General features: G+C 37.0%; 1 protein-coding gene across 1 annotated transcript in view; it reads right to left on the reverse strand.

Moving 5' to 3' along the window:
* RBM26 (RNA binding motif protein 26) overlaps window positions 1-20,960 on the reverse strand; it is a 105,093-nt gene that overhangs the window by 11,089 nt on the left and 73,044 nt on the right. Inside the window, exons 16-20 of the mRNA XM_027768932.1 lie at window positions 20,906-20,959; window positions 18,744-18,911; window positions 15,429-15,533; window positions 14,110-14,310; window positions 11,492-11,578 (exon numbers count right to left, since the gene is read on the reverse strand). Coding sequence (XP_027624733.1) covers window positions 11,492-11,578; window positions 14,110-14,310; window positions 15,429-15,533; window positions 18,744-18,911; window positions 20,906-20,959 — 615 coding nt within the window. The remainder of the gene's footprint in view (window positions 1-11,491; window positions 11,579-14,109; window positions 14,311-15,428; window positions 15,534-18,743; window positions 18,912-20,905; window position 20,960) is intronic.

Raw genomic sequence — 20,960 nt, forward strand, 5'->3', positions numbered from 1 at the left:
ACAAGAAAGGTGATATTGTAGACATTAAGGGAATGACTGTTCAAAAAAGAATGTCCCACAAATGTTACCATGGCAAAACTGGAAGAGTCTACAATGTTACCCAGCATGCTGTTTGCATTGTCCTGAACAAACAAGTTAAGGGCAAGATTCTCGCCAAGAGAATCAATGTGCGCGTATTGAGCATATTAAACATTCTAAGAGCAGAGATAGCTTCCTAAAACATGTAAAGGAAAATGACTAGAAAAAGAAAGAAGCCAAAGAGACAAGGACCTGCGTTCAACAAAAGCACCAGCCTGCTCCACCCAGAGAAGCACACACTCTGTGAGAACCAATGGAAAGGAGCCTGAGCTACCGGAACCTACTCCCTATGAATTCATGGCATGATGGGTGTTAAAAATAAACTAATCTGTGGTCTATAAAAAAAAAAAGAACTACTGGCCTAGAAAAATCCATCACAAAGACTGAGAAAATCGTCCAAAAACATGAGAAGACTATACGAGAAATACTAGATACCATCAAATTCCAAACATCCGGATAATTGCTATCTCAGAAGGGGAAGAGACCCATAAAGGAATTGACAATCTATTCCATGAAATCCTGGAAGAAAATTTTCCAAACCTAGAGAAGCAAAGATCCAGTCCCAAAAAATACAAAGGACCCCAAATAGAATCAACACAAGATCTTCTCCAAGACACATTATAGCCAGATTGAGCAAAACCACCAACAAAGACAAGATACTGTAAGACTGGCAAGAGAGAAACGGCAAGTTACCTACAACGGATATCTCATCAGGCTGACAGTGGATCTCTCATGGGAAACAAGACGAGTGAGGAAAGAATGAGAAAATATACTCAAAGTGTTAAGGGAAAAGCAATTACAACCAGGATACTATACCCGGCAAGATTATCCTTCATATGGGAAGAAAAGACAGGAACATTCTCCGATAAATAAAATCTGAAAGAATTTACCAACTCCAGACCCCAAGAAATTCTGCAGGAAGTGCTATACCAGGAAAATTAAATACAGTTACACAGAAATAAGACTTCAAAACCTAAGAAAATGGCCAACTTAATCATGGGGACAAGTCTGGAGCTGAATAGTATACCCCAGAATTTAATTGGGAAAGCTGCATCACAACAAAAGATAAAGTACAGGAGACTGCACTGGTGAAACAGAATTTTATGACTTTTGACTAAAACATTGTTGATTTTTTTTCTAGGCTTTGTTTTCCGATTTTAAGGATTTTTGTTTTGTCTTGAGCTGCCGATAGGTTCGTTGACCTACTTCGTGTACCTACTATTTGAACAGAACCCCAACTTGTTTCCTGGCTTTAAGTTTTAAGCATATTTCCTTAGCATTTCTTTGATTTATTAAAGTTAAATCTGCTTTTCTTGAAATTGAAAAATAAAGTAAAAATACATAATGACCACAGTAAACTATATAGTATCAGCTAGGTGCTCCCTTACAGTATATTCATTCTACTCAGCTTCATGCCTTAAGTCAGACATGTATTCATAGATATGTATATATCAGTAGAGCTGGCTATTGAAAATAGTTAAATTACTTAAGAAATTTTGTGAATCAATAAAATGTGGGGGAAAAAGGAATGGAAAACAACTGTGGACACCTGAAATAGTGTGGGAGGAACATGGAAAATGGCAGAGGGTGAGAAATGGGAAAATATACATACATACATATAAATTACATTTTGTATGCTCTGACAATGTTCAGTGAATAAATGTAAATTAATTAATTAAATAATAAAAAAGAAACTGCATTTAAATTAAAGTAATATGAACTAACATAAATCAATGTTAGTAACAAACAGAAAAAATTAAGACACAAAAGATTTATAGTACAATCTCAACGTTCAGCATAATGTGAAATGTAGAAACAATTACATGTTCAATGACATCCTGAACATGAGTTGTGTAACATTAAAGTCCCCAGGTATAAATTTTATGTCTGCACATTTAAATTTATGATAAATTTTAAAGATATCAGGGCTATTAAAATGCAACTAGGAAGATTTTGGCCAATGGCCTAATCAAATTGCCACAGAACAAGAACTTTTCTAAATTACTTATATATTTAAGTATATATTAAAATTTTTTTAAGCTGTAACTATTACATAAAAATAAACCATATTACTGTAAGGAAGTCTAACTGTCTCATGCCACGTACTACTCATAAAATTCATTTTTTCATCTGGGAACCAGCAGTTGGCATAATAGCTATGTCACTGGACTCTCATGTAGTCGACTGTAGTTCGAATCCCAGACTCGATGGCTTCAACTCACGCCGGGCACATGTGTATGCGTGCCCAAGGTCCCGAGAGGAAAATGGAGAAGGGATTGTGGCGTGGTCATCTCCCCTGGGGAGCGATTTCTTGCTTTCTGTATATTTGGCGAGCACACTCACCCTATAGCAAAAACCTCTTTGAAATAAATCAATAAATTTAAAAAAAAAAAAAAAAACACCTGAAAAGAAAATAATGTTACTGAGATTTTCTACAGTAAGTTCTTGACAAATTTTCTAATAGTCTAACTTTATACATACCTCTATTTAGCACATACTTTTTAAAATTATAAACTTCTCAGAGTGTTGATTTTAAAATTATTTAAAGAGTAATTTTCAAAATTAGGTATTTTTAACTTATTTAAAGAGTAATTTTCGGGACCAGCAGTTAGTATAACGGCTATATTGCTGGACTCCCATGTAGTCGACCGAGGTTTGAGTCCTGGACCCTGGGCTTAAACTCACGTTGGGTGCGTGTGTATGCATGCCCAAGATCCCAAGAGGAGAATGGAGGAGAAGGGATTGTGGCATGGCCATCCCTGCGGCGGGGGGGTGATTTCTCGCTTTAAGTTTCTGTCTTTCTCTGTCATTCTGGTAAGCGCACGCGCCCTATAGCAAAAACCTCTCCATAAAAAGAAAGAAAAAAAAAAGAGTAATTTTCAAAATTAGGTATTTTAAACTTTACATTAAGTTTGCTCTGATAAAAACTTTTCATGGGAACCAGCAGTTAGCATAATAGTAGTCTACCGCAGTTCGCGTCCCAGACCCGGTGGCTTAAAACTCACGCAGGGTGCATGTTGTGTGCATGGCCAAGATCCCGAGGGAAGAATGGAGGAGAAGGGATTGCAGTGTGACCATCCCCCCTGGGGTGTAATTTCTCGCTTTCTGTTTCTATGTCTCTGTCTGTCTGTCTGGCGAGTGCATGTGCCCTATGGCGAAAACCTCTCAAAAAATAAATAAATAAATAAATAAACACTTTTCATTATTAGGCTGGTAAATTTGTGAAATAAGTGAGATTTTGCTTTTGAGAATGAAAATTTATTTAAAAGAACTAAAGATATCTGATGTTATTATAAACATAATTTAGGGCCAGCAGGTGACACAGAGGTTAGGGTAGCTGGATACCACATGGCTGACTGCACGGTTTGAATCCTGGACATGGCGGCTTGAAAATGAGGCCAGGCACGTGTACATGTGAGCCCAAAATCCCCAAAGGAGAATAGAGGAGAGAAAACTGCAGGATGGCATGCCATCGCGAGGGGTAATTTCTCACTCTCCTGTCCCCACCTCTCTCTGGCAAGCATACCTGCCCTAGGAAACATACATACACACATACATAGATAAATGAATAAACAAAATCTATATTACACAATTACTTTCATTTCAATAAAAATATTTTTACAATTAAAAAACAGAAAAGTAAAAGAAACCAATATTTCAAGTCATCTGCAACATAAAATCTTTAAAGTTTATACAATTCCTCGTGCAATCCACCCATTTTAGTTTATAAAAAAACTTTTAAAAATTGGGACCAGCAGTTAGCATAATGGCTATGTCGCTTGACTCCCACGTAGTAGACCGCAGTTCGAGTCCTGGACCTGGTGGCTTAAAACTCATGCCAGTCGCGTGTGGGTGCATGCCCAAGATCCCAAGAGGAGAATGGAGACGGGATTGTGGCGTGGTCATCTCCCCTGGGGGTGATTTCCCGCTTTCTCTCTCTCTGTCTGTCTCTGTCTTTCTGGCGAGCGCATGCGTCTTATAGCAAAAACCTCACAAAAAAAATTTTTTTTAAATTCAGGTTACAGATTAAAAAACTACCAAAATCCATGATTAATTTATACCTCTGAGATGACAACAATTCTAAGAGCTTGGAATAAACACCTACAAAAATTTGTCTTCACACTTACTCAAAGGGTTTGCACATATAAATATGTATGGCATGTATATGGGAACCCACTCTCCTGGTTTATAATTTCCTATTTATATTATTCATCAAAAATTTTTGACAGATACCTTTCAATAACCATACCTATAAGATCCACCACATTTTTGGAACATCTCTATTTCTGTGTGTGTGTGTGTGTGTGTGTGTGTGTGTGTGTACAGACACACATATATATCATAATTAAACCAATTAGTACAGACATGAACCACCTTGTGTATTTATATATCCTGTATGACTTTCTATCAGAATAAAACATTTCTTGGCCTTTTCTAAAATCTGGTCTGTTTGTACTTACTTTTCTAACTGAATGGTGTTTTCTCACTTTATACCAAAATGTTTCCTCAACTGGATTTTGATTTTATGATGCCATTTTTATCAGAAGAAAATTATTTTTGGTTGTTACTTTGTTTATGTCATCAAGTTTCAATTTTTTTTTTGGAGAGGTTTTCGCTATAGGGCGCGTGCGCTCGCCAGACAGACAGAGAGAGAAGAGACATAGAGACAGAAAGCGAGAAATCACTCCCCAGAGGGAATGGTCATGCCGCAATCCCTTCTCCTCCATTCTCCTCTCGGGATCTTGGGCACGCACGCACACGGCATGAGTTTTAAGCCACCGGGTCCGGGACGCGAACTGAGGTTGACTACGTGGGAGTCCAGCAGCATAGCCATTATGCTAACTGCTGGTTCCCAAGTTTCAATGTTTCAATTTTTCATGTATGAGAATTTACTGACATTTTTCTTTCATAAATGTGGTGCCTTAAAAAAAAAAAAAAATCTTCTCAATGCTAAGATTATTTTCTGAAATCCCTTAGTCTTTTGTAAGTTTTCTATTAAAATAGAGGAAACTTTTATCCAAGGTAACTTAGATATAAAAATTAGAAAACATAATGTTTTAATTTTTCTAAAAAGCTAGTAAATTGTTCCAACACCATTTACTCAAATAACCTGTTTTATTCCTTGATTTAAAACATCTCCTTTGTAATTCGCTAAAATCCTTATATGTGCTTGGGTCTATTTCTCACCTCTATTTGGTCTTATTGCCTGTCTATTCTACATTATTTAAATTTTTTATCTCGCAATGAACTCAGTATTACTCCATCATTTCCATAATATTTTTGGTTATTTTAACATTCTTTTTTCCTTGTGACCTCTGATCTTTTGGACAAGTTCAGTATAATACTCTCTCTCTTTTTTTTTTTAAAGTTTACTTCTTCAAAGAACGCACATTTGAGAGAATGCACATCCTTCTCCCCCAAAGAGTCTCGACACCATGATCTACCCCAGCCTCAACCAGTCACTGATCACTGGCAGTTGTGTGTCCAGCATACTCATCAAAGTGGTCTCTGAAGCAAAGAACCTTCCCATGTGGGTCAGTCTTACAAAGCACTGTTTAACCACTGTGCCACTATCCAGCCCTCATACTGTTTCAATTGTTGTTGCTTAACAATACAACATGAACTACTGGGTTGCTGGAAAAGTCATGATGCATTTTTGCATAGACAAACACAGAAAAATACATTATGACTTTCTTGATGACCCAATAGATCACTGTACTATTACACTGATTCCAGAGTTCTGCACTCACTTCATTTAAAGTGCACTTTAAGGGACTAGAGAGTGGTGCAGTAGTGATACAGCGGGACTCACATGAAAAGTGTTTGTTTCATATCCTGGAATCTACCTGTGCACACCAGGCATGATCCAAAATGGCAGAGATGGGGGTGAATCACAATATGAAAATTCTACTAGGGTTGGCTACCTGTCTGTCTGTCTGTCTGTCTCTCTCTCTCTAAGTAAAAAATAAACTTTAAAAAGATATATTGGAGGGACCAGCAATTGGTGTAATGGCTATGTCGCTGGACTCCCATGTAGTCGACCATGGTTCCAGTCCCAGACCCAGTGGCTTAAACTCACTCTGGGAGCATATGCATGCATACCCAAGAACCTGAGAGAAGAATGAAGGAGAAGGGATTGCGACATGGCCATTCCCCCTGGGGGGTGATTTCTCCCTTTCTGTCTCTCTCTAGCAAAAATCTCTCCAAAAAAAAAAAAAAAAAGATACATTGTAACTTTTCCAACAACCCAGTATTTTAAAAAATAAACTCTGGCTGGGACGAGCAGATGGCATAACAGTTATGTCACTGGACTCCCATGTGAAGTCAACCGTGGTTCCAGTGGCCTAAACTCATGGCAGGCACATATGAGTGCATGCCCAAAATCTCAAGAGGAGAATGGAAGAGAAAGGATTACAGCAAGGCCATGCCCCCTGGGGGGTGATTTCTCACTCTCTTTCTCTCCATCTCTCTGGCAAATGCACGTGCCCTATAGCAAAAATCTCTCTTTAAAATAAAAAAAAAGAACTTTGGCTTAGCTGCTGTGATACAGTTAAGAGCATGCTAGAAGGCAGTGCTGACTCACATAACAGAGTGCAACTCAAATCCCTGGCAAGACCTGAAACATTCTGGGTATATATGTACCCAAAATCCTAACAAAGGATTGTTCTGGGGGAAAGGAATTTTGATGTGACTAGACGCTACTGGGAGGTGATTCTTCTCTCTCTCTCTTGCATGCATCTGCATATACACATATGCTATGATAAATAAATAAATAAAAAAAAATATACTTAAAAAAAAAATTGAGGGTCAGTTCTATGGTACAGTTGGATTTCACATGTCGACCTCAGTTTAAATTCCTGGCCTGGTCAGCTTAAAAGTACACAAAAAGTGCATGAGAATACCTAAAATCCAATAGGCAAGAAGATTAAAGGAACAGGACCATGGCATGACCAGATCCTGTGGAGGGTACCCCCCCCAACATGTTCTGTCATCATTAAAAAAGACTAAAAAAAAATGAACTTAATAATTAATTATGAAATGATACATAAAGAACACCACATTTCATGTTTAAGCAAGGTGATAGTGATCATAAAGGTAGAAGTGGGGCTAAATGCAAAAATCTAAAAAATAAGAAAGGCAAATGGGGAAATAACTTCAGATTAAAATTAAATTTGGTCATCTCAATGTAAACACTGAGATAATGTAAATATAAAAAGCAATTGTGTGGGCCTGCCCATAACCTGGTGGTTAAGGGAGCTGGATTCCACGTGGCCAACTGCGTGGTTCCAATCTCAGTTCTGACAACTTGAAAACCGTACATGGTGCCCCAAATCCCAACAGGTTGAAGGAAAACGGACTTTAGTTTAACCACACCCCAATGGGGAGGCAAGGGGTGGTACTTTCTCTCTTTTCCTCTCTGTCTCTCCCTGGTAAGCACAAGCCATTGTGGGAGGGGTGGGAGGAGAAAGACAATTTAAAAAAACAAAGAAACGGACAAAAAAAATAAATAAATAAACTTATCAAAGTACCAAGCTAAAGGATAGCTGAAATGGAGGAAATATAATTGCAATGACCACGTTCCAGTGGAGGATGTTTTCATTCCCTTTTCAGAGGACAAGCACACATGTCCTCTGGCAATTTTAAAAATAATAATAAAAATAACCTTATAGTCCTGAATTAAACTGGAAGTATAAGTGCAAGCTCTGAATTTATTTTTATATACATACATGTGTGTGTGTTTAAATATATATGTATGGGGGCCAGCAGGTGGTGTAGTGTTAAGGCACTGAATTCGCACATGGCTAACTGAGGTTGAAGTCCCAAATCCAGAGGCTTGAAATTCACACCTATACCCAAAACCCCAAGAAGAGAACGGAAGAGAAGGGATTGTGGCATGGCCATCTCCCCTGGGAGATGACTTCTCGCTTTCTGTCTCTCTGTCACTCTCTATCTCTCCAGTGAACTCTCACATACCCTATAGCAAAAATCTCTCCCCCACACACACACAAAAAAAAAAAAAGAAAAAGAAAAAAAGAAATGTACATATATATTTTTTCACTCTGAGCTATAACCACGGAAAAAAACTAAGGACAGTAACATACTAAATAGTTCCAAGCACCCCTAATACCAAGATTCTGATCTATAAATACCTTTGGCCAATAAGTTTTAAAACATTTTTAAGAATTATTTACTTAATTTTATTTATTATTATTATTTAATTTGTTATATGGTACATATGCTTACCACAAAGAGAGAGAGAGAGAGAAAGTAACAGTCAGATCTGGGATTTGAACCGCAGTCAACCATGTGGGAGTCCAGCACCTTAATCACCAAACCACCTGCCCACCCTACCCAATACTTTTTAAAAGCAAAACAAAACTCCTTAGAGAATTGGTCAATTTACAGGTCTGGAAGAGAAAACATGTAAGGTGTATACCTAGGACACCTCTTTGAGGAAACTATCATAGACCACTAGGGTCCCGCTGGAAGAACTCAGGGGTTTATTTGTAGTCACCTGCTAACCAAAAGTGGGACAATTTTAACATCAGTAACTGAGAATAATACCAATAAATTTTTAAATCTGTAGGTTTATGACTGTAATACCAATCAAGTTGTATCAAAAGATGAACCTTATCTGGACCCTTATCTATTTATTTTAGTTCTTCTATAGGGCATGTGAGTTCATTGGAGAGTGAGAGAGAGAGAGGGAAAGTGAGAAATAACTTCCAAGGGGATGTAGCCAAACTGCAATCCCTTCTCTTCTATTCTCTTGAAATTCACATACAAGCACCCAGTGAGTTTTTTTCTGGAGAGGTTTCTGCTATAGGGCGCATGCACTCGCTAGACAGACAGAGACAGAAAGCGAGAAATCACCCCCCCAGGGGGATGGTCACGCCGCAATCCCTTCTCCATTCTTCTCTTGGGATCTTGGGCACACACGCACACACGCCCGGCGTGAGTCTTAAGCCACCGGGTCCAGGACGCGAACCACAGTCGACCATGTGGGAGTCCAGTGACAGCCATAACGCTAACTGCTGGTTCCCCCCAGTGGGTTTTTGAAGCCGCTGGGTCCAGGACTCATACAGTACAGTCAGCTATGTGGGATCCAGCTACCTTAACCTCAACGCCACTTGCTGGCCCTGCATCCCTATTTAAACAAAGTGAAAATATGTGCTAAGATGAGAGAAAACTGCCCATAGCCTAGTGGTAAGAGAGCAGGATTCCCAACAGCTGATTATGGTTTGTACCTGAGCACTAGAGGCTTGGAAAATATATTGAATGCGTATGCATGCACACTCAAAAGTATAAAGGCACATCCACAAGGTAATAAATGGAGGAGAAAGGATTGTGTTTTGACCAACCCCCTTGGGGGGGAATGTTCTCCCATCCATATTCTATCTCTTGGTGAGAGCTCATAACCTATGGCATTTTAAAGAAATTTGAGACCCACAGTCTTCTACTGACTATAATATCTTAAGAGCAACTCTTTACTAGGGAAGCCCTCAGCCATGACCCACTGTGCTGGCATGGAATATAAACTATGTAAGGAATAAATCTGTTGAAAATTTATTTAGATCACAATCTATTTAAACTTCTGAAAAGCGTATCTCATTCTTCCATTCACATAATGTTAATTGTTTGAAAAGCTATTTTGCCCTCAGAAAAATGGCAAGTTCAAAATAGTATGTTGTCTTCTACAATTTCTGAATAAAGAACAAATAGGGTTACAAAGGCGCCTATGAATCTCCCACAGCTCACTCACATTTTCCTTTTTTCCAATCTTTGAAACTATCTTTTAAAAAACAAAGTAAAAGGCTGCATATACTTCTGATCAGTCTTTGGAAAGATATTCAAGATATACAGTTTAAAACAACTATACCAAGAGTACCCAAAAAGAGTTATATGTCGTATCTTGGGCAAAAAGCAGAAGTCTAGGGACCAGCAAATGCCATAATGGTTATGTCACTGGACTCCCACATATTCAACTGTGGTTTGAGTCCCAGATCCGGTGGCTTAAGACTCAGGCTGGGCACATGTGCTGAGAAATGACTGGAGGAAAAGGGATTGCAGTGTGGCCATCCCCGGGGCGTGGGGGTGTTTCTGTCTCTCTCTAGCAAGTGCATAAACCCTGTAGCAAAAAAATTCTCTCTCTTAAAAAAAAAAAGGCAGAAGGACCAGCAGTTGATGTAATGCCTATGTTGCTGGACTCCCATATAGTTGACTGTGGTTTGATTCCTGGACCTGGTGGCTTAAACTCACGATGGGCGCATGTGTGTGTGTGTGCCCAAGATCCCAAAAGGAAAATAAAGGAGAAGGGATTGTGGCATGGCCATCCCCCTAGGGGGGGTGATTTCTCACTTTCTGTCCCTGTCTTTCTAGCGAGTGCACGCGCCCTATAGCAAAAACCTCTCCAAAAAAAAGCAGCAGTCTAGTTGGAGGTATGCCAATGCAGGAACACTTCTTTAGACTTCAACCTGCTGGGATTGATAAGCAGCAGCAGGACAGAAATGACAGTTAGTTTGAGCTGTCAACTTGACTGGGCTACAGAATATCTAGAAAAAGCATTACTCTGAGTGTGTCCATAAGATTATTTCCAGAAGGGATTAACACGGGAATCTGACTAGGCTAAATGTGAAAGATCGGCCCTCTTTGTGGACTGGCATGATCCAATCGGCAAAAGGGCCTGGAGAAAATGGAGTCCAGCGACATAGCCATTACGCTAACTGCTGGGTCCCCCCCCCCAGAATTATACTTTTAAAGTCTACCTTACAACTGACCACTCACTGACAAAGCAAACCTTATTCTGGGCCAGCTGAAAAAAAGAATAAAAAGCTGGGCAGCCCTATCTCTATGATAAAGAAGGGAGAATCAAAGAACTCTTGGTATCTCAATCAAGAAAATACAACTTTATAGCTAACCTGGTGACCATGTAGTCTAATTATATCACGTTATATACAAAAATTGCCTAACTGTATTAGAAAATTTTTTCTGAAAATGAATTCTACTTCAAATATTCTATCTATTGTGGGACCAGCAGTTAGTGTAATGGCTATGTCACTGGACTCCCACATAGTCGACTGTGGTTCGAGTCCCGGACCCAGTGGCTTAAACTCACTCCGGGTTCGGGTGTGTGCCTGCCCAAGATCCCGAGAGGAGAATGGAGGAGAAGGGATTGCGGCGTGGCCATCCCCCCTGGGGAGTGATTTCTCGCTTTCTGTCTCTCCATCTCTCTCTCTCTCTGGCGAGCACACACACCCTATAGTAAAAACCTCTCCAAAAAGAAAAAAAAAAATTCTATCTATTATCAGAAGCAGTCATTAATAAGTTTTAAATTTCATTTATATTAAAACTTAAAAGCAATATTTATAAATCTCTTAATCTTAATTTTTGATAAATTATTTTCAATACTTACTGCTTCAGCTTCTGCTCTTGTCTTGAAAGTAATTACCGCATGAAGTGAAGAGTCATCAATCTGACAATCTTCGATTTCACCATATTGCTTTAAATTAAAAAAAATCCTCCAAATAAATTTTTTGAAATGTAAAAGAATAGCATTTAAAGCACTAAAAACACTAATAAATATAATCCAGAATATATAACAATTTATTCTAGTTAGTAGCAAAGAATGAATAAATTCATTTTAGTTCTTGATATTGTAAAATAAAGGTTGGTTCTATCTTTTGATCCTATTTATTTATAATTCTATATTTTCCAGAATTAATAAAACTTATACCTAATTGAACTTGTCTTTAAATGAAGGAACACTGGTCAAAACCTGAGTTTCCTACTTGATCTTTCTCTTAATTACTGTAACCTCAGGATATGCTAAATTCTTTCTTCAGAAACACTGATGCCTCAGAACATTCTGTGAGTTTTTTGCTATCATTCCCAATAAAAGAAGAAAAAATATTCACAGAATGTAAGTAATTTTCCTAAAGTAAGTAGTTAATTACCAGGATGAGAGTACAGGTTTTTTTTAATTCAGAGTTTAACATTTTTCTTTTCACATACTACATAAACCACTACTCTCCATACTCTTTTAGGACATATAAAAACTAAGCGTATTAAATTATATTTATTTTTGGTTTCCTGGACTGTACAAAAAGCAACCTTTTAATATATATTATAGTCCTTTACATATGTTACTAATACTTTCCTTCTTTCCCCAAAATAAAATTATAACCATAATCTCTTTAATAATAATCACACATACACACTTTGTAAAGAAAAAAATGTGTACAGCAGAGTAAAGAGAATGCATTATGGAAACACTCAGGCTTCATCCCTGAGTTTACACTAGTTTAAACTGGCTATGTAAACTTGAACAAGTTACTCAATCTCTTTATGCTTCATCTTCCTCATATCTAAAATGGGCTAATGGTACCTACATCATAGTTATTCAAATAACTCATAATACAATGAGTTATAATAAGGTACTAAAAGTAATACCTGCCACAAAATAAGTGCTCTAAATTTTATTGCTCTTACTAGTGATCCCACTGGATAAATTAAGGAAAGCTTTTGTTAATGACAACTTCTAACAGTCAATGGTCCCTTATTAATGTAGGGGTTTTCTATTATTTCAGTCTGTGTTCAAATGACAAGATTGAGATAGAAAAAACTAAGCTTTAACTAAATCTGTGCTCTTATTTAAGACTCTAATTTTAAATGTGAAATACCACTGCTAACTTTTGAGTGGAGTTCCAATCTCCAAATACATGTAAGAAACTCACCTGTTTGGATTATTTTAGCAATTCACTGTTAGTTTCTTGATTAGCTGTATAACTAACTATACCTAAGACACTTAAGTTATCTGGACCTTCTTTCCCTTGTGAAAGTAGATCACATAGCAGGGAAGAGTTGGGCTACATTATGTCTAAGCTTTTTTTCTAATTCTCTGATTTCCATTCTTTTCTTCTTTTTTTTTGAGAGGTTTTCACTCTAGGGCACGTGCACTCGCCAGAAAGAGGAAAGAGACAGAGAGAGAGAAAGTGAGAAATCACCCCCCAGGGAGGATGGCCATGCCGAATCCCTTCTCTTCCATTCTCTTCTCGGGATCTTGGGCACGCACGCACACATGCCCGGCGTGAGTTTAAGCCACCGGGTCCAGGACTGGAATCACAGTCAACTACATGGGAGTCCAGCAACATAGCCATTACGCTAACTGCTGGTCTCTCTGATTCCATTCTTTATCCCTTGAACCCATCTAGCACCAGACTTTCCGGACTCCTTATCCTTAAATATAAGCCATTTTAGTTATTTCTTAAATCTAAACCATTTCTTTCAATATCTCCTTATATTCCGACAATGTATCTGCAACTGCTACAAGCCTGGAGTATTACTAACAAACACTTAAATCTCAAAAGTTTAAAACATTTGTCTACCATCTATTTACAAGCTTTCCTATACTTCAAAATCTAAGCTGCACTTTTACTACCTCATGAAATTTTCTTCGTTGTTCTTTTTTCCATCACATGCCAATGTGAAAGGTACTGAAGTATTTATAGTGTTTAATACACTGAACTTGATTATAAATTACACTTGCAGTTTATTTTGCCTGGTTTGTGTTAAACACAACATAGGTAAAAAGCCTTGAGGGTAAAGCACTGGTTATTCCCTTCATATCTCCAGAGCAATTACTACAATGCTGAAGGTAAAAATGATGCTGAGTAACTAACATTTGGTTACCACTAAGAATACATTTAAACCAAAAGTGCCTAAGGCAGACGTAATCTTCTCCATTCTGCATAAACCGTGAAGCCTAGTCCAAGTTGAATGATTAATTAGCAAAGACTAGAATCCCATTCTCCTTTCTCATAGCTTGATCCATTACCATTAGATAGACCTTGGTCAAATTTAAATAAATAAAGTTAAATGAAAATAATCCTTTAAAAAAAAAAGATTAGCATAGATTAAGCAAACCATTTTATTAACTTTCTCATGTCATTTTTGTAATTTCCTCTTTAATTATATCTATTATCCCCAATGATGAGTATCAGTATTTGTTCTGTTAAGTAGTAAGAAAAGTACCGCAAAATGAGGAAGAAGATCTTCTCTATCACTTTCTGTAAATGCAGAAATCTCCAGTGCACGGGGACGATGATCTACCACAGCATGACCAGGAACACCTCGCCCTCGACCTCGACCCCTGCCTCGACCATGAGCTGCACCTCGACCTCTGGAATGAATACCTCTACCTCGCCCAGATGAAAGAATCCCTCGTTTGGCAGCCTAGAAAGAGATAAAATACATAAGTTAAATAATGCTACACTTTATTAACACAAACCAAAAGTTATACTCTGACAGACATCTCAAATTTTTTTTGCAATTTGACTTCATATTTAGGTAATGCCTATAAAAGGAGCCCGTAATTTAAGTTGGGTTTCAGTCTTCAAAGTAAAAACAAACTAGGTATAGCTAGTAGATTTAGACAACTAAATAGCATTAAGGTAAGACTTCAAGACAAGTCCAGTAGCTGCTAAATATTGGGCTGCTGGAAAAGTCAAGATGCATTTTTCTGTGTTTTTCTATGCAAAAGGCGTCATGACTTTTCCAACAACAATATTAGGTCTCTGATACCTAAATGGTAGTACTTAACATAAAGTTCTCTGTCAGAAAAGACATGGATCAAGTTGCCAACATATTTGGAAAAAAGCATTATTCTCAGATTAAGCAATTTTATAGGCAAAAAGTATAATTTTACATCAATGACCTAGACAAGTACTAACTGTATTAATGACATTAATGTCTTTCTATACTTCAAAATTTAATTCTAATTTTTAAACATTTTTAGCTAAATATTAAAAATTCATACATGCATATAATAGGTATTGGTTTTATGGGTTTATTCCTTACAGAAAGAACTATGAAACAATTAAATTAGAAAAAAGTAGTTTACTTTCTCTTTTATAAACATCCACAGCACCATCTATAGGCAAAACTTAAGTAAGCATGTTCTTCAATACAGTTCCACCAATGAAGGCTGATCTTTACAGCAGCTCAATATACTATGACTGTATATATGCAAAAAATACCTCCATAAGAATACCTAATAAGTCTTTAATAGTTGTCAGTATTAGTGAGGACAAGCCGAAACAGAACGGTAACATTCTTTGAAATAGAGAGACTAGGGTGTGTATAGATGTAACTATAGCCATTCCTCATTAAATAAGATTTTCTCTAGTAGCTCTGAAAATTTTATTAACCTCTTCTTTCATTTTTCAATATCCCAGCATATATGCTAGGGATTATCAATAATTGCTGACTAGAATGAAAGGAATATACTTTTAAATTATTCACAACTAAGTAAGTTCCTTTTAAGCATACTCTGTAGTTCCGATAAAACATACTTCCAGCTGTAATTCTGTATACTTTCTCCTAAGTTCAGTGACTTCTTCTCCAGCCTGCATCTTCTTATACAAATCCAGCTCTGTGTCAAGCAATTCTTTCTGCATCTAAAAAATAGCACTTAATATTTTAGGTGACAATAATAAATATCCTGTACGATACAAAATGCATTATAAAATATACACTATATTCAAATACAGATTGGTTTTAGACCATGTTAATATTTTACTTATTCAAAAAATAATGTTTAATCAGCATGAACTGGAGGCGGGGGAAAGGGATCCAAAAGTGAAAAAAAAAAGACCTGATGTGATATTATAATAACACAAAAGAGAGAAAAAAACAAAAAAGGAAGCAATTCTAGACTATAGTACTGACTTGATACTGACCCTTGGTAGAATATGACAGTATTTCAAAAAATCATGGAAAATGGAACTAAGGTATAAGCTTATTTGGGTGTAAAAAACATTTGGAAATCCAGGCACAGTTTTTCGTAACATCTATGTTCCACAAACTTTTTGAAGACTCCCTACTATACTGCAGTTGTAAAGAATGCTATTTTCAATTTTATATTTAGTCATTCAAAGTACTGTTTTACCAATTCTGTAACTATTCTGAGTGTATTATAAGAATGTGTCAATGAATAAAAAAATTATATTACTGGAACCAAGTTGCCATTTTAGGAATGGAAGATAGTATCTATAATTAAAAAAGGATCATGTAGTGTTGAGTTGTGAGTATCAATACAAACACCTGACTTTACACATATATACACAGGGTTTTCAAAAAGTTCGTGGAATGTGCATATTATTAAAAAAAAAAAAAAAACTATGAAGCCAGGCAGTGGCCTTCAGGTTAGAAGCTAGATTCCACATGGCTGACTGTATAGAAGCCCAGACCGAGTGGCTTGAAAAACATGTCAGGTACGTACACATGCATGCCCTAAATCTCAAAAGGAGAGGAAAATGGGAGAAAAGGGACTGTGACCACATAAGGAGTGCTTTCTCACTCCCCACTCCCTTCTCTTTGTCTCTCTCTCTCTGGTATGTGTATGTGCCTTCTGGCAAATTAAAAAAGAAAAAAAATGTGGATTATAAAATATTTTGGACCAAAATATATTAACTTGTTACAACACATTTTAAACAGGATCTAGTTTGAGGCACTAACAAGGACACAACGTTGGTTTGAAAAGAGCCTCATCAAAGAAACATCATTTCTCCTAAAATTGAAGTGAGAAGAAACACTGAATTTATGGTGAAGCTTGGGTGGAAGAAAGGTAAAATCATTAATTCTTTAAAAAAAAAAAAAAAATGTATGAGGACAATGCCCCAAAGAAATTATCAGTTTATAAATATATAACTTACTTTAAAAAGAGACAAAAAGTTGTGGAAGATGATGCCCATAGCGGCAGACCATCCACATTAATTTGTGAGAGAAAAATTAATTTTCTCTGTGCTCTACTTGAAGAGGACAATTAACAACAGAAATAATAACTAATAAGACAGATATTATAATTCATTCAGCTCATACAATATTGACTAAAAAATTAAAGTACTACAGATTTTCTATTTAATTGTTACCCAAAGTGTTGCACCCAGATCAAGTGCAGACAAGAGAATTTTTGATGGAAATTTTAAATGAGTGAGATCAAGATCTTAAAAGCACTTTATTTCTGAAGCATGTTAAAAGAAGATGGTGTATGGCTCTACTTATACAATCCTGAAGACAAAAGTACAATCAAGGCAACAGCCACCCACAGAATTTGTCCAGTCAAAGCAAAAGCAGACATGTTAAGAACAAAGTTTGCAGCAACAAATTTTTCAGATATTCAAGGCATTTTGCTTTCTGACTTTCTGGAAGGACAAAGCTTTAACAGAAAAACACTGAGAAAAGATTAATCATAGAGTCCTCCTCCACTATGGTAATGCTCCTGTTCATTCCTTTCATCAAACAAAGGCAATCTTGTCAAGAGTTTCGATGGGAAATCATTAACCATCTACCTACCTCACAGTTTTGATTTAGTTTCTTCTGACTTCATTTCCTAATCTTAAAAAAAATGTTTAAAGGGCAGCAAATGCCTTTAGTTAGTAATGTGGAAAAGTCTGCATTGGGCCAGCTGGTGAAGTGGCGGTTAAGCAGATGGATCCCACAAGGCTGACTGCATAGTTTAAGTCCCAGACTATAGGGCTTGAAAAACATACCAGGTGTGTGCACACACACAAACTGGACAGGAGGGAAAAATGAAGAAGGGATTGTGGTGGGACTGTTCCTTTAGTGGGGTGCCTTCTCATACTCTCTCTTCCACCCTTTGCCCCTCTACCAAGTGCACACACCCTCTGCCCCCCTCCCCCAAAAAAACAGCCAGTCTGCACAGATATGGTTAAATTATCAGGACCCTCAGTTCTTTACAAATGGACTAAATGACTGACATCATCACTTACAAACATATCTTAAACTTTAAGTCACTTTTGTTGAAAAACAAAGTTTCTATTTTTCATTTTTATCTTCTAATTCTATTTCTCCTTGAACTTTGTGGAGTCTGTGCATGTAGGCACACTAAGTATAAATTAATCATATAACCCTGTTTCTTTTTCCTTAAAATCTCTTATTACCTCTGGGATTATCCTGCTTACTTATTTGTATATAATGAGTTAATCTACCTGAATTTTCCCTTTTAATCAATCCATTCTATACAATACTATCAGAATATTACTTCTGTCATTAACTTTTTATATCACCAACTACTTACAATAATACAAACCTCATACTCCTGAGTCAAGCACTCAAATACCTATACAATTTCTCCTCAAGCTACTTTTCCAAGATGGTCCGTAACTATTTTCCTAATTACTGACTTTCCAACCACAATTCCACAGGATTCAATACATTAACAGACTTTGTGTATTTATAATGGCAGGGACAGAATGATAAGTACAATGGTGAGATTTCGAATAAGGAATATTACACCTAAAAAAACGTGAACCTTAAAAATGTAGTGTTTAGGGGCCAGTGAATGGTTATGTCGCTGGACTCCCATGTAGGCAACTGCTGTTCGAGACCCAGACCCAGTGGCTTAAAACTCACACAAGGCATGTGTGCGTTTGTGTCCAAAATCCTGAGAGGAGACTGGAGGAGAAGGGACTGTGGCATGGCCACCCCCTGGGGGGTAAGGTAGGGGAGGAGGGGTGATTCTCGCTTTTTGTCTGTCCCTCAGCAAGGGCACAAGCCCTATGACAAAAATTTCTCTCTCTCTCAAAAAAAAGTGGAGTTTGTTTTTCAGTAAGTAGAAATATATATAACATCACAAATTAAAATACCTGAGTCTTGGTTTTTATACTTTTTGGAAGACAGCGTCCTGGAGAAACAGCTTTGACTTCATCTTTTAACTTGGTAATATTTTTTGTCAAAACTTCTAAAGTTTTCATTATTTCTGCTTTATCTTCAGACTTCATTGCTTTGTTTTTTTCCAGTTTTGAAATTAACATCTGACAAATTTTAAAGAGAAAAATATTAATATCCTTGCTGTTATTTAAAAAGCAAACAAAGCAAACTAAGTATAAAAACAAATAATACTGGGCTGGCCCTAAAGCATAGGAGTTGGGCACTGAGTAGAGAAAGGAAACTGGGTCCCACATGGCCGATCAGGGTTCAAGTTCCCACCTTGTTGATTTAAAAAACACAGCAGGCATACGTGCATGCCAGGATCCTGACAGGATGGAGAACTAGAAGAGAGTGGATTATGGAAAGACTAGGCGCACTGAAGGGTGTTTCCTTTCTATCTCTCTTATGTGTATGCCCTCTGGCATCAAATAAATAAGTAAATAAATAAATTTATTTTTAGTTTATGTTTTCATGACAACACTAACAGGCATTAAGTATCAGCAATACCAAATCCACTATTCTGCTAACTGCAACTAAATTCAACTCTTGTGCCAGCAGGTATCAAATAGGTTAAAGCACTGGATCCACATGGCAGGCTGTGTGGTCTAAGTCCCAGATCCTATAGCTTGACAATCATACTGGCTACATGTGTGTCCATGCCAAAATCCTAAGAGGATACTGGAGGAGAAGGGATTGCCACATAGCCATCTCCACCCTCAGAGGGGTGGGAGAGTGACTGCTCACTTTCTTCTAGCCTCTGTCTCTCTCTGGTGAGTGCTCACACTCCTTAGCAAAATCTTTACAAAATAATTAATTGATTGGTTAATTAATTAATTCAAGTCTCATTCTTGGTTTACATTGTATAGTACTATAGGGGTTGAGTATCCCTTATCTGAAATGCTTGGAACCAGAAGTTTCATTTATTTTTGTCAATAGTCATATATTTTGTTAACAGTCAGATGTGAAATTTTCCACTTGAAGCATAACATCCATACTCAAAAAAAGTTTTGGATTCTGGAGCATTTCAGATTTTGGATTTTCTAGTTAAGGATGCTCCATCTACATTACTATCTGGGTCACTTCAAATATAAATGCAAAGCATATGACCAAAAGAAATTCAGATATATCCTTGAAAAGTCATCAATTTGAAGTAATATCAACAATTTTACTTTATCATCAATTTGTTGCAATTACTGCCTCTATATATTCTTACTCCAAATGCAGTTTACAATGTAGAAAGTACCAGAAGAAAATTCTGTAGTTCATTTTACATAATGAAACCTCAGAAAAATTGAATATGCTTTCTTTGTCACAAGGAACATTAAGTGGCTAGACTGAGAATGACTTCCTCTACATGGACAGAAAACAAGAAGCAAGGTAACGAGGTAGATAAGAAATATTACAGGCTCTCTGAGTCAAGATGACTTCAGTTTTTAGTGTAAAGGATTGTGATTTGGGGATCAGCAGATGATGTAATGGTTAAGTCACTGGACTCCTACATGGCTGACCGTGGTTCAAGTCCCAGACCTGGAAGCTTGAAACTCATGCTGGGTGGGTGTGCATGTGTACCCAAAATTCCAAGAGAAGAATAGAGAAGGGACTGTGGTGTGGCCTTCCCCCCTGGGAGGGGGGTGATTTCTCGCTTTCTGTTTCACTCTTGTCTCCAGCAAGCGCACATAGTTCAATATGAACTAGAAACATTCCAACTATGTAGAAGTTAGTTGTGGTTATTGGCTGGGGGTTAGGCGACCACAAACAAGGTTAAAAAAAAAAAAAAAAAAAAGACACACACACACATCAACATTGAGGAAAAGGTTCACCACTTCATTATCTGGTGAATAAACTACTACTATGCATCAACAAAGCTGAATGGACACTATCTCATTTTCACTTTACACTGATAACGCAAGTCCCATTTAAACTACTGGTATATCCACCATTAAAGTACTTCTTTATCCCCAATACATAATTATTAATAGTTTATTTTTACTATTACCATTTATAGTGCATTTATTTTTCAAGACTACCTGTAAGATTAAACTCACTTAAAATTATATTTGTAAATATATTTTGCCAAATGTTAAGTTTAATGTTTTACCTTCTGTGTTTCAATGTGCTTTTCTAAAATTTCTTGTTTCCTTTTCCTCACATCC

The sequence above is a fragment of the Tupaia chinensis genome, unplaced genomic scaffold (genome assembly GCF_000334495.1).
Source record: "Tupaia chinensis unplaced genomic scaffold, TupChi_1.0 Scaffold148049_1, whole genome shotgun sequence".
Classification (NCBI taxonomy): domain Eukaryota; kingdom Metazoa; phylum Chordata; class Mammalia; order Scandentia; family Tupaiidae; genus Tupaia; species Tupaia belangeri.